This window comes from Enhydra lutris, unplaced genomic scaffold, assembly GCF_002288905.1.
Source record: "Enhydra lutris kenyoni isolate GAN:26980312 unplaced genomic scaffold, ASM228890v2 scaffoldscaffold17, whole genome shotgun sequence".
NCBI classification, from domain to species: Eukaryota; Metazoa; Chordata; class Mammalia; order Carnivora; family Mustelidae; genus Enhydra; species Enhydra lutris.
In genome coordinates, this window is record NW_019154101.1 from 39,468,821 (window position 1) to 39,487,727 (window position 18,907).

Below are 18,907 nucleotides of genomic sequence, written 5' to 3' on the forward strand. Positions count from 1 at the left end.
TGCATGTGAATATATGTGTGGGGAGGAGGGACAGAAGGAGAAAGAGTCCTGAGCAGACTCTATGCTGAGTGCAGAGCCCGATGCTGGGCTCCTTTTCATGACCCTGAGATAAGGCCTGAGCTGAAACCAAGAGTTGGATGCTTAACAGACTGAGCCACTCTGGTGCCCCACCAAAGTTTAATTTCCTAGTTGGAGTCTGCCTTTGGAAACATGGTGAAATAAAGAAGCTTAACCTGACCTCTGCTGAGAGTAGAATGGAACTGATAGTGGGGGTGGGGGGGAGGGTAACCCCTTGGGTGGGGCTCTTCCCTTGTGTTGGAATTCAGCTGGCGCAGGCTGACCTAGTCAATGTCAGTGCTGGCAAGAGGCAAGTTGCCAAGGCTGCAGAAGTTGCAACCTGCATCCCATGAAACAGGAAGTCTTGGAAGGAGAGAAACAGCTGCATTTTTTGTGCTCACCCAAAGATTATTGGAGGATAAGTCACATCCGTCTACAAAGAGGTTTTCATACAAGCAAAATAAGATGTAAATGAACCAAAAGAGAAGCAGATTCTATGGTAAATCCTGTTATTCTTCGAACACCCATAGTTTACATATTGAAATTTTAAAACTTAGGACTTCATCTCCCAAAGGACTTATAAAAGTGATCATCCCTATGTCCTATTTTTATTTACTTATTTTTTTTTTTTTTGGTAAAGATTTATTTACTTATTTGAGAGAGAGAGAGCACAAGTCAGGGGAAGGACAGTGAGAGAAGAAGAGGGAGAGAATCTCCAGCAGATGCACACAGAGCCCCATATAAGACTCAGTCTCAGGACACTGAGGTCATGACCGGAGCTGAAATCAAAAGTTGGATGCTTAACTGACTGAGCCACACAAATGTCCTATTTTTAAAAATACTTTGAAATTTGTTTTGAAGGTTGTTTTTATCTGTCAGAATGTAATGATTTCACATTTAGCTCAAGGTAAAGCAAGTTTAAGATTATTTAAAAAAAAATCAGTTAGTGGCTGGTTAAAACAGAAAAACATTAAACAAACCATCAAATCTCTGAAGAAATACAGTGTTCAATCAGCAAAAAATACTCTGGGGGGATGTCATGTGAATGAAGACAAAGATAGGCAAAGTAAAGCCTTTTATTATACAAATAGTATTACCATAAAATTTGAAGAGTCATTCCAATTTCTATCAAACCATATTAATTCAAACTTCAGGTGTAAGGGAAAAAATTCCTTATAAAAGGAAAATAAACATTTCCAGGATAAATCAGGAATTAAAGATAAACACATTGAAGAAGAAAAATCCAGTTCCCCAGGTCCTAGCATCCTGACTGACAGAAGTTGTGCTCATATTTTCTTTATACCCTATGGACAAGCCTGCAAGCCCCACTGGGACAGCTGAGATTCTTCCAGTTTCAACTAAACAAAGTACTGCTAAACTTACTTTCTTATCCCATTGAAGGTGTACAAGCCTAATAGCCAGTTATACTGGTGGGCTTCTCTCCAGATCAAAGTACGATTGAATCAGAAGAATAAAAACAGGTGATCAAAGCTGAGCAGACTATGGCAAAAACAAACAAGCAAAGGAGAGAAAGAATTTATCTCTTCAGCAAGAAAAGAATACAAGGGTGAATATTAATCACAGAACCTGAGCTTTAGTTCAAACATTAAGAACAGCAGACCCAAAGCTTTGCATTAATAGGATTGAAGAACTAACTCTTTATCTGCTGGAATGTCTTGAGGGAAAAGAAGAGGATTTTGTGGAAAGAGTTAATTTATATTTATTACAACTGATATAAGAATGGTGCTCTTCAGGCCTTAATTGGCTTCATGAAGCCAATGAAAAGAAGAGGTATCCAAATTCTCACAGCTGATGGCAGAGGAGCAAGGTGATGTGGTTGCTCTTCAGATACTTTGAAAATTAGTTGAAATTACTTAGAACCCATTTCCTCAGCATCTTGACTGCATTGTAGGTATAAGTACAGGGCCATATGAGCTTGCATATTTGGGTTGTTTCATAGGGCCCTGGATGAATGTGAGGAACTTTATAAAAAATTAACATCACATATGTTTTTATAAAATGTCATTGTTAAAGCAGTCAAAATGAGTTGGAGCCAGGCGTTTTATGAGTCAAACATGGGGAAGTACTCTTAAGGTTAGAATGGGATATGAACTAATGACTGAATGAGTAAGAAGTCCCAGCTGTGTTGTGGTAGCTGCAGTAAGTACCATGAAAAACAGGGGAGGAATGCCAAAAGCTTTTGTGTTCAAAAACTATGGTCATTTCCCAGGAGTCAAGTCTCACTATTTGGGAAACTGTCCGTATAAAATGTGGAAGGACATTTGAGCCTCATCTGCTACTCTAGGCTACTTTGCAGAGTGTACATTTGATGAAACGATCTTCATCAAGGTGGTTTGCTTCTGAATAACTCCTAAGTGTTAGCACTGCATGAGCATAAACATTTTGGCCAGATGTCCCATAAGTACATAGTATCCCTAGGCACTGGACATTATAAGAGACATGTGAGAGATACCATGATATACATAAGTTTGAAAACCAAACTGTCTAATGTTACAAACTGCTATAGATATGGAAGTCCATATAGATCTTGATGTTTTATTACTTCCTGGTATCTATTGTAGATTTAGTCCTATAATGTGTGAAAACATACCTCTAGATGAAAGTCAAAATGAAAAGCTGAAGTTGAAAGGGTTGAGGTACCTAAAAAAATTTTTTTTTAAAAAAAGAAAAGAAAAAGATGGCAGAGGAGTAGAGGACCTTCTTTTAACCAATCCCCTGAATTGTGCTGGATATCTACCAGACCATTCTGAACACCCATGAAATCAGCTTGTGATATAAGAAGATATATCTGGATCTCTACAGAATATTTTAGGTGGTTGGTCTTGAGGTAGGAAGCAGGGATTCATGATTCTGCGGGCATACATCAGAAGACAAATGGAAGGGGGAGGGAGCCTCTGGGATCCTGTGCCACTGGAGCACAAAAGCCTCCCATACTGGGGACTGGGCACAGACTTGCAGACTGGTAGCAGTGAGGAAAGGACTTTAGGGCAGCACCCTAGACTGAAACCTGGAGCTGCAGGGACACAATTGGGAACTGGGGGCGGCTGGAGGTTTTAGAAGCACAAAGGACAGAGACATGCCTGGACCTGGAAGCAAGAGCTCAGAGAGCTGCTGTGGGGCTCACAACCAGGATGCTGTGGTTTTGGGCAGCACAGACAGAAGTGGAGACAGTGTGGTCTGGAGAGCTCACTGAGGGCCAGACTGCAATCTCTCTGTTCTGAGACAGAGGTTTGGATACAGACACTTCTGCTCTGACTCTCAGGGTTGGGGATGCAGAAAGCTGCCAGAGAAAGCCACCAGAGAACAAAAGTCCCCCAAACCTGGTTTTCACTGAGCCCATTCCCACTCCACAGGGGGCAGAACAATTCTACCCAAAGAGGGTTACCTGAGTAACAGTGTGGCAGTCCCCTCCCCTAGAACACAGGCTGGAAGAACAAGAGGCTGACAACACTAAGGTCTCTATAAAACAAGTGCATCTTCCTTGGCTTGTGGTCAATAATTTGGACTCTGTACAATCCTTCAACCACCCCTCAACAGAATGACTAAGAAAAGGAAACTCCAACATAGGAAAGACCAGAGACTATGATCTTTGTCACAGAAATAATGGATATATAAGCAAGAGGTCAGAAACAGAATTCAGGGGAACAGTTACACAGACTAGGTAGGAAGGAGAAAATCATTAATGGCAACATAGATTTTCTAAGGGCAGAAATGAGAACTGATCTGGCAGAACTTAAAAAATGCTATCAGTTAGATCCAATCTAGTCTAGATACTCTAATAGCTAGGGTAAATGAAGCAGAAGGATGAATTAGTAATCTAGAAGACAAACTGATGGAAAAGAAGAAACAGGAGGAGGCCTGGAACAAACAGTTTAAAATCCACGAAAACAGAATTAGAGAAATAAATGATGCCATGAAACATTCCATTGTCAGAATTGTTGGGATCCCTGAGGGGGTGGAGAAAGAGAGAGGACTAGAAAATATATTTGAGTAAATTGCAGCTGAGAATGTCCTAATCTGGGGAATGAAACAGAATTCATGTCCTAGAGGCAGAGAGAACCCCTCCCAAGATCATGGGGAACAGACCAATGCCCTGGCATGTAATAGTAAATCTTGCAAATCTTAGAATCAAGGAAACCATTGTAAGGGCAATTAGGGGGAAGAGATTCCTTACATACAGAGGGAGGAACATCAGAATAATGTCAGACCTATCCACAGAGACCTGGCAAGCCAGACTGGCAAGATGTATTCAGGGAACTAAATGAGAAGAACATACAGCCAAGAATTCTTTATCCAGCAAGACTGTCATTCAGAATGGATGGAGAGATAAGGAGTTTCGAGGAGCAGCAGAAACTGACACAATATGTTACCACTAAGCTGGCCCCACAAAAAATATTAAGAGAGGTTCCATAAAAGGAAAAAGATCCGAAGAGTGATATTGAGCAGAAATATATGGAGACAGTCTATAGAAACAAGGACTTCACAGGCAACATGATTGACAATAAAATCATATCTTTCAATAATCACTCCCAACGTGAATGGCCTAAATGCTCCCATAAAATGGCACAGGGTTGCAAATTGGATAAAAAGACAGGACCCATCCATATGCTTTCTACAAGAGACTCATTTTGAACCTAAAGATACATCCAGACTGAAAGTGAAGGGATGGAAAACCATCTGTCATGCCAATGGACCTCAAAAGAAAGCTGGGGTAGCAATTCTCATGTCAGACAAATTAGATCTTAAGCTAAAGACTGAGTTAGAGATACAGACGGACACTATTTCATTCTTAAAGGGTCCATCTAACAAGAAGACCTAACAATTGTAAATATCTATGCCCCCAACATAGGAGCAGCCAACTACATAAGCCAACTGTTAACCAAAATAAAGAGACATATTGATAATAATACATTAATTGTAGGGGACTCTCAGTAATAGACAAATCATCTAAGCAGAAAATCAACAAAGAAACAAGAGCTTTGAATGGCACACTGGACTGGATGCACCTCATAGATATATATAGAACATTCCACCCCAAAACAACAGAATATTCATTCTTCTTGAGCACTCATGGAACTCTCTCCAGAATAGACTACATACTGGATCACAAATCAGGTCTCAACTGATACCAAAAGACTGAGATTATTCTCTGCATATTCTCAGACCACAATGCTTTCAAACTACAACTCAATCACAAGAAAAAGTTTGGAAGAAATTCGAACACTTGGAAGGTAAAGACCATCCTGCTCAAGAATGTTTCAATCAACTAGTAAATCAAAGAAGAAATTCAACAATTTATGGAAACCAATGAGAACAAAAACACATGTGTCCAATAACTATGGGTTATAGCAAAGGCAGTCCTAAGGGGGAAAACATAGTCATTCAAGCATCACTCTAAAAAACAGAAAAATCCCAAACACACAACCTGTATTTACACCTTAAAGAACTGGAGAATCAATAACAAATTAAGCCTAACCCACACACAAGAAGGGAAATAATTAAGATTAAAGCAGAGATCAATGAATTAGAAATCAGAAATACAGTAGAACACATCAACAAAATTAGAAGTTGATTCTTTGAAAAAATTAAGAAGGTTGATAAACCACTGGCCAGACTTATCCAAAAGAAAAGAGAAAGGACCCAAATCAATAAAATTATGAATGAAAAGGGAGACATCACGACTAACACCAAGGAAATAGAAACAATTATCAGAAATTATTATCAACAGCTATATGCCAATAAATTAAGCAACCTGGAAGAAATGGATTCATTCCTGGAAACCTATAAACTACCAAGACTGAATCAGGAAGAAATTGACAACCTGAATAGACTAACATCAGTAATGAGATTAAAACAGTGGTCAAAAACCTCCCAAAGAACCAGAGCCCAGGACCTGATGGTTCCCTGGAGAATTCTACCAAACATTCAAAGAAGAGCTAAAACCTATTCTCCTGAAGCTGTTGCAAAAAATAGAAACTGAAGGAAGACTTCCAGATTCTTTTTATGAAGCCAGCATTACCCTGATCCCCAAACCAGGCAAAGACCCCACCAGAAAGGAAAATTTCAGACCAATATTCCTGATGAATATGAATGCCAAGATTCTCAACAAGATCCTAGCTAATAGATCCAACAGTGCATTAAAAAGATTATCCACCATGACCAGGTGGGATTTATCCATGGGATACAAGGTGGTTCAACATTTGCAAATCAATCAATGTGATAGAAAAAATCAATAAGAGAAGAGAGAAGAAACACATGGTCCTCTCAATTGATGCAGAGAAAGCATTTGACAAAATACAGTATCATTTTCTGATTAAAACTCTTCAGAATATAGGGATAGAGGGAACATTCCTCAACTTCATAAAATCCATCTATGAAAAACCCACAGCACATATCATTCTCAATAGGGAATAGCTAAGAGCCTTTCCCTTCAGATCAGGAACATGACAAGGATGCCCACTCTCACCACAGTTGTTCAACATAGTACTAGAAGTCCTGCAACAGCAATCAGACGACAACAACAACAACAACAACAACAATAACAAAAAATAATAAAAGGTATTCAAAATGGCAAAGGAGTCAAACTCTCTCTCCTCACAAATCACATGATACTTCATGTGGAAAACCCAAAAGACTCCACCCCAAACTACTAGCAATTCAGAAATTCAGAAATGTGGCAGGATACAAAATCAATGAACAGAAATCAGTTGCTTTCATATACACAAACAATGTAACTGTAGAAAGAGAAATTAGAGAATTGATTCCATTTAAAATAGCACCCAAAACCATAAGATACCTTGGAATATATGTAACCAAAGAGGTAAAAGATCTATACTCTAGAAACTACAGAACACACATGAAAGAAACTGAAGGTACAAAAATATTCCATGCTCATGGATCAGAAGAATAAACATTGTTAAAATGTCTATACTGCCTAGAGCCATCTATACTTTCAAAGCCATCCTGATCAAAATGCCAATGACATTTTTCAAATTGCTAGAACAAACAATCCTAAAATTTGTATGGAATAGAAAAGACCCAAATTGCTAAGGAAATGTTGAAAAAGAAAAACAAAGCTGGGGGCATCATGTTGCCTGATTTCAAGCTACATTACAATCTGTGATTACCAAGACAGCATGATACTGGCACAAAAACATAGACCAATGGAACAGAAGAGAGAGCCCAGATATGGACCCTCAAGTCTATGGTTAAATAATCTTCAACAAAGCAGGAAAAAATTATACAGTGGAAAAAAAAAAAAGACAGTTTCTTCAATAAACGGTGCTGGGAAAATTGGACAGCTATATACAGAAAAATTAAACTTGACCATTCTCTTACACCATACACGAAGATAAACTCAAAATGGATGAAAGACCTCAATATGAGAGAGGAATCCATCAAAATCCTAGAGGAGAACATAGGTAATACCCTCTTCGACATTAGTCACAGCAAATTCTTTCAAGACAGTCTCCAAAGACAAGGGAAACAAAAACGAAAATGAACCTTTGGGCCTCATCAAGATAAAAACCTTCGGCACAACAAAGGAAACAGTTAACACAACAGAGGCAACCCATGGAATGGGAGAAGATATTTGCAAATGACACTACAAAGAGCTGATATATATATATCAGAACTATAAAAAACTCAAACTCAGCATCCAAAAAACAAGTCAAAAAATGGGCAAAAAACATGAACAGACACTTCTCAAAAGAATACATACTAATGGCTAACAGACAGATGAAAAAATATTCATCATCATCAGCCATCAGGAAAATTCAAATCAAAACCACATTGAGATACCACCTTACATCAGTGAGAATGGCAAAAATTGACAGGGCAAGAAACAACAAATGTTGGAAAGGTTGTGGAGAAAGGTGAACCCTTTTACACTGTTGGTGGAAATGCAAGTTGGCACAGCCACTTTGGAAAACAGTGTGGAGGTTCCTCAAAAAATTAAAAATAGAGCTACCCTATGACCCAGCAATTACACTACTGGGGATTTACCCCAAAGATACAGATGTAGTGAAAAGAAGGGCCATATGCACCCCAGTGTTCATAGTAGCAATGTCCACAACAGCCAAACTGTGGAAAGAGCTGAAATGCACTTCAACAGATGGATAAGGAAGATGTGGTCCATATATACAATGGAGTATTACTCAGCCATCAGAAAGGATGAATACCAAATTTTGCATCAACATGGATGGGATTGGAGATTATGATAAGTGAAATAAATCAAGCAGAGAAAGTCAATTATCATATGGTCTCACTTATTTGTGGAACATAAGGAATAGCATAGAGGACATTAGGAGAAGGAAGGGAAAAATGAAGAGGTGGAAATCGGAGCGGGGGATGAACCATGAGAGACTATGGACTCCAAGAAACAAAGTGAGGGTTTTAGAGGGGAAGGGGTAGGGAGATGGGTGACCCTGGTGGTGGGTATTAAGGAGGGCACAGATTGCATGGAGCAGTGGGTGTTATATGCAAATAATGAATCACAGAACACTACATCAAAAATAACAAAATAAATAAGGAAATGAAAAAATGAAAAATCTCGCAAAAATATTAAGCCAAGGAAAAGTAATTTTGCAGAAAATTAATGACTGGATAAAATTAAAAACTAACATGTTTGGTGGCCTTCCACTCTTTTTGAAATTGTGACAAATGTGCACATATATAATAAAAAATGAGAAGCTTGTTCAGAAAATCCACCATTTAATAAGGAATTGTGGGATTCATCCTGAGTTAACTTTGAAATGCTCCTGAATTCTGGGGAATACTGAAAAAGATGGTGTTTGGATCAGTTTGCATAGCACCAAATGTATTCTTGGTTACAGAATTCATATCGGAATTGGGTTTTTAGGATATTAATAACTAAGCTTTAGGAATCTTAATATTGTGCCAGTTGTTTGGTAGACCTTGGTATTTTATCTTTTCATGTTTTAAAATGTATTAATACATGTGCCAAACAAGAAACTGAAAACTATTATATTATATTTTGTATTTTTACTTTAATTACCATAATCATGTTGAATTTATTTGATCATTGATTTTATTTCACGTAAAAAAGCTAATTTCTTCTTAAATTTATAGCGCTTATGTTTTCACTAGCTACATTTTACAATCCAAATGTTACTTTTTTTTAAAAAAGATTTTATTTATTTATTTGACAGACAGAGATCACAAGTAGGCAGAGAGGCAGGCAGAGAGAGAAGAGGAGGAAGCAGGCTCCCTGCTGAGCAGAGAGCCCGATGTAGGGTTCGATCCCAGGACCCTGGGATCATGACCCGAGCCAAAAGCAGAGGCTTTAACCCACTGAGCCACCCGGGCGCCACCCAAATGCTACTTTTATTGTAATATCTAAATGGATACAGAAAAAGAGAAGTTTCTCTACCAAGGGATTATTACTTTTGAAAGGACCAGATACAGTTTTCTTTTTAAAATTAGGTTATTTTAACATTGTTTTGTTTGAAAATATAGGTGAAGTGGTTTCAAGAAAGTATTTTGTTCCTCTTGAACGAGATAATGTTGTGTGTTAACTTTTCTAGCTGTAGCTCCAGTTTATCATTTAGTGTTAAGAAATCAATTATTTGAAGGCACTGAAAAAATATTTTTATCATCAACAAAGTAAATTATTGAAATTTAAAACAAATTGAAATTTAAAACAAATAAGCTTAACTCAATCCATAAACTCTTACAGTGCCCCCCTAGTCCTTCATCATACTCCCTTTCCTGATCCCAGAGTTTCTGATTAACTCATTTATTAAACAATATAAAAGATGATAAAATCTTTTGTACCGTGTTGTAAAAGAAAGAGAGAAAAGAATTTCCAATTGTGAGATTTAAGTTCTCATCAGAATATTAGAGGAATATTGTAGAAAGCAAGGAGATCTTTTTGGTAACATTGAAACCAAACTGCCCACAACAACTTTATTCAGTGGTCCTACCGATCCCTGCTTCCCCATCTTCATTATTCAACATGAATAATTGACAATTGTCTCAATCATGTGTAAAGTGCTAGTAACCACATTAGATTCAAGCCTCTCTCCCTACCAGATTGTCACCAATGAGTGTCACTCATCTAGATATTTCAAGTCCTAGGGGCACCTGGGTGGCTCAGTGGGTTAAAGCCTCTGCCTTCGGCTCAGATCATGATAACAGGGTTCTGGGATCGAGCCCCGCATCGGGCTCTTCTTGGCAGGGAGCCTGCTTCCCTTCCTCTCTCTCTCTCTGCCTGCCTCTCTGCCTACTTGTGATCTCTATCAAATAAATTTTAAAAAGTCTTAAAAAAATTTAGATATTTCAAGTCCTAAATCAATCTGCTCCCAGCTTATGGCTTATAAAAATGAAAATAATCCTAGAAGATATCAAAATGTTACTTTCATAATGAATATATATCCAGTGTATCCACATGTGGCATGATCAACTATCCCTACCCTAATTTTTGTAAAGAGGTGCCATATAACTCTAAATGTAATTTAGAATTTTTTTTTTTCTTTACAATTTTAGATAAAATTTGTGTTTAGTGAAATGCAGTAAAATTAATTGTACAATTCAATGAATTTTGACTAGTGCATTCAATGCTGTAATCTACATCTCTATCAAGGTATAAAGTATAGATCACTTCCATAAGGTTGGAGATTCCCTCAAACCTCTTTGCAATGGACTCTGTCATCTTCACACCTCACCCCAGGTAGCTGTTTTTGCCTGTTCTGGAATTTCAACAAACGAGTCACCCAAGTTGTATTCTTTTGTGCTCGGCTTCTTTATCTCAGTATGATGTCTATCTGTAAGATCCATCTGCACTGTGGTATACTTCAGTAGTTTATTACTTTTTATTGTTAAGGTAGTGTTCAATGATATGAATATATGATAATTTGTTTATCTATTCATCAATTGATAGACATTTATATTGTCTCCTCCTTCTTTTGGCTATTATGAGCATAAAGCTGTAATGAATTTTTTTGTCCAAGTATTTTTGTGAACATATGTTTTTATTTCTCCTGGGTATATACTTAATAGTGAAATTATGGGTTGTGAGCTAAAATCCAGACCCTTTTGACTGGAGGGCAATACCTAACCCAAAGGTTTTTATTTATCAGATATCCACTGTTCACTCTCAACAAGAAGACCCAAATAAACCCTACTGGATTTTGAGGTTGGTCACAGAACACAATGAAGCAGAATTTTTTGAAGTGAAAAAGGATACAGAACGAGCAGATGAAATCCGAGCCATGAAGCAAGCCTGGGAGATGACTGAGCCAGGAAGAGCTATCAAGGTCACTTGAGTTGGAAAAGTTGTTCTTTAACTTTCCATTCCTAGGCACCGGTCTGAAGTGAGAGCCACGACGGTGAAAGCATATCGTCTTTCCTTTAGGAACGGTATCTGGAATTTTGTTAGACACTAACTACATGTTAAGACCATATTTAAACACACTGTGAAATGTGCAGAATGGCTGATACCAGATGACTCACAAAAGGGAAGCACATGATGGTGCCACTTTATTGGTCCAAACTGTGGGTTCCCTCGTTCTTTTACGTAGTGTGGGCTGTATTGATGTGGTTTTGGAATATACATGAGGTTCAGTGGGGTGAGGTCTAGAGCCAATGACCAAGAAAGAATTCTTGTGACGTCTTTGGTGCAAAATATTGGTTTATTGAAGCACAGGGGCAGGACCCATAGGCGGAAAGAGCTGCTGCTCAAGGTTGTGAGGGGTGGCTGACTATATAGTATGGGGTTGGGAGAGGTAAGGAAGAAGAGAGGTTTGTGAAAGAACTTTCATTGTTAAAGAAGACTCACAGGATACTACAGGCCTTGCGACTGTCAAGTTAGGTTGTTTTACCCTCTAGCAAGGCATTAACATGAAGATAGTTGGAAACTTCCTGGAGGAACATTATACTCTGCCTGCTTCAAGTATCTGTGAATAGGCTGCAGGTTATAAGCACATATAATTGTATCTACATTTCCTTCTGGAAGCTAGGCTGTTGATAGAAGTGCTTCGTTCTTATAAATTGCTGAGACATTTGTAAACTGAGGGAGATTTGGGTCTTGCAGGATTGTGATCTCTATAGATTAACTATTTGTTTTTCCTTTCCTTAGTTTTAGGGCAGCCAGAAAGAGCCTGAGGAATGTCACATAGATCCCATTGGTGGGGGTGGGGTGGGGGGGTTTGTGGGGTGTCAGGTTCTGCTTTGTCCTCAGCTTGCCTTCTGTTTCCTCATCAGTATCCATGTCTGTCCTCACACTCCTAAGTAAGAAAGCATAAACATGTTTAATATGGGTTTTCATGTACTTTGAAGAGCCTTGAGTGGATAAAAAGCCTGTGCTGCTCCTTGTGGAATATACATACTTCACATCTCCCTCCCTACTCTATGTAAGAATCATCGCTATAGTGAGCCATTATTACTCATATGTGTTTCATGTCCCTACTCAGGGTTATTAAGCCAGATGAAAAAGGTTCAGGAGCAACTGGACCTAAGGCTGCAGGCCTTGTGTATCCGTTTTAAGACTGCTTCTTCGTTAGCTCTCAGAAAGAACTGTCAGAATTATGGATGGCTTAGAATTTGAGTTTATTGGATAATAAGAGCTGGCCTAGTTCAAACTGCCATTATTTATTCTCACTTTCCTCTTTCTTTCATGCACTCTTGAAATGTTGTTTCCTGGGCCATTCATTGATAATGTTTGTTCTTTAGGCTTCCCAGGCTCGCCTGCATTACCTCAGCCGGTTCATTAAGAAAATACCGGATGCGGACAGCATGCCTGTGTCTGAGAGCCAAACCAAAGCTCTGGAGGAAGGTCAGTGAGCCCTGCCCCAGCCATCTCAGAGCATGGAGCTGTGCTTTGCACCTCTTAAAAGACAGAGGATTCTACAGGATAGGAAAATAGATTCTGATTTTTTTTTTTTTTTTAAATCAAGCAGATGTTTGCTTTCTCCCCAAGTAGGTATGGTTTTCTCCATTTAAGAAAAGATGAAACCATAAATAAGAGTGAAGCCTAGGTCAAGATAGCAGTGTGTGAATTTGAAGGCAGGCCCACGACTGTTAATCTGGCAACTTTCTAGTAATAATAGCTGTGAATAATAACAATAAGATAAAGCTAACTGCTTTTATTGAGTGATTGTTGTGGGCCCAGAACTGAAAATACTAATTATTTCATTGAACACTCACATGAATTCACTATAATCTGTAATCTATAATATGATTTCTGGCTTACCAATAAGGACACAGGCCCAGAGTGATTTACTTTGCAATTTGCTAAATTCACAAGATACCCAGAGACAGGCCAGCTTACAGATAGCTCTCCATGACCCCAGAGCACCTTCACTAACCCTTCACTGCCCCTATCTATAACCTCCTTGGGATGCCAAGGTAGGCTGAAGATGTTAACATCCCCAACTATGCTTTTCCATGTTTATGTTCTTAGGAATGCAATTCAATGATTTTTATAATGATAATGCCCCCTTAACTTTTTATATAAGAGTATAAACAGCAAATATCACCCTGATTTTGTTTCCTGGGATGGGTACTCTTCACAGAACTGTTTATCTCCTTTTAACTTACAACAACTATGAGGTAGACACTATTATTCCTTTTTACAGATAAAGAAACCAATGCTCAGAGAGTCACCAAACTTCCTAAGTCACAGATCTAAAAAGTGATAGAGTAGGATTTGAAATATTTCTAACTCCCAAAGTACTCACTTTTCTAAGTGTTAAAGTCTAATGTCATATCAAGAATACAAAAGTGAATAGGTTTTATTATGATTCTATCATCTCATTATTTTAAATTTTATTATTTTATTAGAGTTTATTATTGTTTTTAAAAATATATTAAGTTATATGAAAAGAAAAATGTTGCACAGGACACTTGTTAAAAGTGACAAGGAACACTATTCAAACTATTGCAATAGGAGTCAAGACTGTTACAGTAGGAGAGAGAGAGATTGAATTCAACTTTGAATACAGCAGGGACAAGTGGGATTTTATAGTGACTAGGTAGGGAGTGGGTGGAAAGTTACCCAGAAAACTTGGTTAGATATCGAGGGTAGGGGGAAGAGAGGAGCTGGATTGGAATATCAAAGCGGGGGTGGGGGGCATTTCTTGATAAATTAGTCCAGCAGTATTCTTTGCCTAAACTGGAATTCACAAACCAAGGACAAGGCCTAGTCGAGAGCAAGGCTCAGAGGAGGCTGACCTTGTCCTACAACATTCACGCAGTAAAGACACAAATATTCACTGTACAACTTGACAAATTTTTATATCCGTACACACTCTGGAACCACCATTATCAAGATATAAAACACTTAAACATCCCCAAAGTCTTCCTCATTCCCCTTCCGTCAGCCATTTTCTCCCTCAAAGTAACAACTAGTCTGACCTCTATTACCCTGTTTCCATTTTGCCTGTTCTTGAACTTCATATATTTGGACTAATACAGTATATACTTTCCATCCCTCACCATGAAATGAAGCTCTTCTAACTCTTGTCAGATTGTAAAGTGTGTTTTAGAAGAAATTTGTCTATTTTATTTAAGTTAAACTTCCTAAAATAAATTTATTTTTAATTTTTTTGATCCATTTTGTCTGAAGGGTACATCAATTTTAATAATATGTTAAAATGTGTATTTATTTTAACATTTCTCCATGCTTTCAATTACTAACCTATTATCACCTTTTATTCAAAGCAGAATATAACATTAATTAAATTATCTGCTATTGATAAATGGGGGGAGAATGTCTGTATAACGTGGAAGCTGTGATAGGTTTTACACAGTTTTTTCTCCCCCAGGCATAAAGATCTAGAACAGTGGGAGCAGAATTGTAGCATTAAGGAAAAACTTCCCAGCTTTGCAACTTCACAAGCAAGAGCTCTTCTCACCTCTTTTTAAGATAATTTTAGACAAGTGCCTAGACATAGGGCTCCTTCTCCAGAGAGAACCACATTCACATACATTTCCCATACAAGGAAGGTTGCTACCTCCTCCAGGGCCCACCCTAGCAGTGGTCCCAGTGTTCAGAGATCCCATTTCCACTTGCAATGTCTCACCTCCCCAAAGCCTCTATTTTTATGTTATGTGTTGGTATCCTGAGGTATGCTTCCAGACACATCAGTGGTTTGGGCCATCCAAATAATTTCTGAGGCTACCAATGATTATTATCACTAGTGCTCTCGTTGGAGGTGGCAAAGCTTTCCAGTCAGCTCCAAACCTGGTTCCCACAAGCCCTCGCTACTTTCTGCATATGATTTTATAGAATACAAGCTTGTCTTGGCTAACGCACATGTCGTGTTGTAGTTGAAACTTTGTCAAGTGCCACAAGAGAGTCAGAAACAAAGAGTTCTGTGAGTTCCGATAACAAAGATGTCGTGTCGTCAGGGAATATGCTGTGGAAGAAGTGGCAAATGGGGAAGGGCTTGAAGGATCTTTCCAAATCCGGGAGCAGCGAAAGCGGAGGAACGTCCCCAGCAGGGAAGGAGGAGCAGAGCGTGCGGAAGGAGATCAGTAAGTGGTGTTCTCGTTTGTAAGAAAAATATGTACTTGGAAATAAAAATTCTGGAAAGACACTGACAAAACACATGTGATGTGTAGGGTTATAGCTAGAAAAATACGTATTTTGGATTCATAGGTCTTCATTTTGTTTATCAGAGTTGATAATCGGCTCAATGACCTCATTGCTCAGTAGTTAACTTAAAGGTAGAAGTGGACCAAAACAAAAAGCAAAAAACACACAGCAGGTATATTTTTGTACACTTCCATATGTCTACAAACACTAAAAATAAAATTGCAGTGACCACGCATGCCATTGTCACCAAACACAGATACTTTATTATTTTTTTTAATCTACCATAGGCTTCATGGTATATTTTCTTCTTACCTTTTATAACAAATTTTAAATATTTGGATTCTAAAATTTTGGAGGAGAGGGATGAGTTTTTAGTGGTGCACAAGCCACACTGATTTGGTTCATTTTTGTATAGTGGGGATTCGTATTTGTTCACTAAAATCAGTGTAAATCCTCTAGGGAAGTTTTTAACAGAGAAATGTCTTTGCATGCTGGTTTCCCCGAGGAAGGATTTCCTCTGAGCAACTCCTGGATGAAGGGACTAAATTGCTAAGGGGCTAAGTATCCTCTGTGGTTGAAACAATAAATCTGGCTGCCCATAGGGGATCCTGAGTCCCTTGCTTGTCCTTGAGTTGGAACCACTACCTATGGTAGTGAGGTGAATGGCAGGGGTCAGCTGGCTGTCGCGTTCTGTGACTGTGGCCCATTTGCCTCTCACATGGAGCTACATTCTCCAATTATACCTGTATCAGTAGCAAAAATCTTAATCTTTATTTCTCTACTTGTTCAGAACCCAGGCAGGTAAGAAAGATATTTTGAAAGGATGCATCCTCAGAAACACCAACCGCAATGGTTCTTTTCTCAAAATTGCTAAACCAGTCTGGGAATTTTTAAATTAAAAACTGCTTATGGCTAAACCATGTCCTTGAAGGAGTTCCACAAGGAAGAGGAAAATTCCAAAATTCAAAGGGCTCTTTTACTGCAGTAACAGGAGATTCCATTTTTTTAGCCAATATTTTGAAAGTAGGCACTCGTTTAATAAATAATGACATACATGATGTAACGCTAAAACTTATTTAGAATAACAGCTATCATTCTATGTTAATATTTAATTTGTAGAGTGGTTTTACATCTATTATCTCACTGGAGCCTCTATGAACTAGACAAAGCATATACCGCTATCTCTGCCTCAAAATTTAAGTGATTGATAAATGTCTCACGCGAGGGCAGGAAGCTGAAACAATGTGCGGTGAATCAGGACTCAAATCCTCGTTCTTTTCATTCCACATGTTGTGATCTCTAATGGAACATAAACTTTTCCTCACACTTGGTTAAAGACTTGTGAAATGAAAATCTAATTATGTTTGGAGGTCGACCTGTTTATATGCTAACAAAGTAATTTTTTTAAGTTGCAAAAATGGAATGTAATCATGATTCTTCACTCCAGCCTTGGCCAGTGTGTCCCCTCAGTCATGGTGTGGAATCATTTTCTGTACAAAGCCCTAGACCAGTGTGTTGGGAGGGACTGCTTCTGTGTCAGTTTTCGTGTTCTTCATTTCTTTACACTTTTGGCCTTCGGTCTTTAGACCTTTCTATTAAAGTTCACAGCACTATGAAAGAGTCTACTTTGGGATGGAAAGGAGGGGGTAGGAAACAGGGAGGAAAGGTAAATTTGAGTGGAAATGGAGAACTGAGGCCAAATGGCCTGTCCTCAACCAAAAATGTCTTCAACACATTCTGAAATGTGTTTTATTATCACTTTTATTGAATATAAATAATATATGTATAATATAATATATACTATATTACATGTAAAATAAAATATAAATTTACTCACACAATATCAAGAAAAGTCGACCCCTTCTCCCTCCAAGAAAAGGTGTGGTATTTGGTTTCCAGGACCTCTTACAGCACTGAAACATGGCCATGGACTTTGGGTACAGGGGTTATAAAAGGAATCTTGCTTGAGAACAATGAGTCTGGTTGTCCAGCTGTTCTCTGGAACTCCATGGGATGCTCTTACCTCTGCTGTTGGTGCCCCATATTAGCCCTCACTCCTGGAGAAGCATTACCTGTAAGAGATTACAGACCCTGGGAGAACTTTGCATGATCTGGTCTCTTTATTCCTTTGAAATTTGGATTTCCCACAAAACTGTGTTATTCTTGGGTGATTGGATGGCTCATTTGCTTAAGATCTGCCTTTGGCTCAGGTCATGACCCCAGAGTCCTAGGATCAAGTCCCACATCGGGCTCCCTGCTCAGCATGGAGTCTGCTTCTCCCTCTGCCCTTCACCTCACTCATGCTCAATCTCTCTCTCTAATAAATAAATAAAATCTCTAAAAGCAAAACAAAAAAACCCCCTACCTTATTCTTGCTACTTCCTATTTTCATACAGCAGGTAACTTAGAACAATTTCCTTCATAGTACCAGAGGGCATATGGAAATGATATTACTATGGATTTCACACCTAAGCATTCTTTCTCAATACCAAAGCCATTGTCAAGTTCAACAATCTAAACATTGCTTTCCACTTCCCCTTTACCTCTGGGAGCCTCTAGAAAATGCTTTTTACAAACGTTGCAGGTGATCTTTGTCTTTATTCCCACATCTTTTCCCCAGGCTTCACAATCACTATGCCCTTGAACAGCGATTTTTAGACTTATCTATGACGAAGTAAGTTTTCTCCCTTAGTCCGTTGGAAACATACAAGGCTGTCATAATACACTCACACCCTATTCTGACATAAAAGAGTTTAGTAGCCAGAACATGAAGGTTAGGGGCGCCTGGGTGGCTCAGTGGGTTAAAGCCTCTACGTTCGGCTCAGGTCATGATCCCAGGGTCCTGGGATCGAGCCCCGAATCAGGCTCTCTGCTCGGCAGGGAGCCTGCTTCCTCCTCTCTCTCTGCCTGCTTCTCTGTGATCTCCATATGTCAAATAAATAAATAAAATCTTAAAAAAAAAAAAAGAACATGAAGGTTAAACTTCTCTGCCCCTTTCCCACACCCTCTTCTGTTTCAATATATGTTATCTGGCAGAAGGCAAGAAAACACAACTATCTAATTAATCAGTGAGTATTTACTTTCCAGTTAAAGTCAGCAGAGTTAGTGTCTTATCAAAACAACTAATGTTTGAAATGCCAAAAATATAGCCAACATAAGTAGATATGTTCATAAGAAAAGCAAATGAACTTTAGAAATCTAAAATCCCATAGTCATCACAATGAAAAAAGAAAAGTTATTGGCTCCTGGTTCCTAAAAAACATATTATAAAAT

General features: G+C 38.5%; 1 protein-coding gene and 1 pseudogene across 1 annotated transcript in view; both read left to right on the forward strand.

Moving 5' to 3' along the window:
- Positions 1-18,907, forward strand: part of LOC111147682 (androglobin) — a 164,093-nt gene that overhangs the window by 138,325 nt on the left and 6,861 nt on the right. The window contains exons 31-33 of the mRNA XM_022503902.1: positions 11,178-11,354; positions 12,769-12,871; positions 15,367-15,573. Of these exons, the coding sequence (XP_022359610.1) occupies positions 11,178-11,354; positions 12,769-12,871; positions 15,367-15,573 (487 nt within the window). The remainder of the gene's footprint in view (positions 1-11,177; positions 11,355-12,768; positions 12,872-15,366; positions 15,574-18,907) is intronic.
- On the forward strand, positions 407-8,736 carry LOC111147716 (annotated as a pseudogene).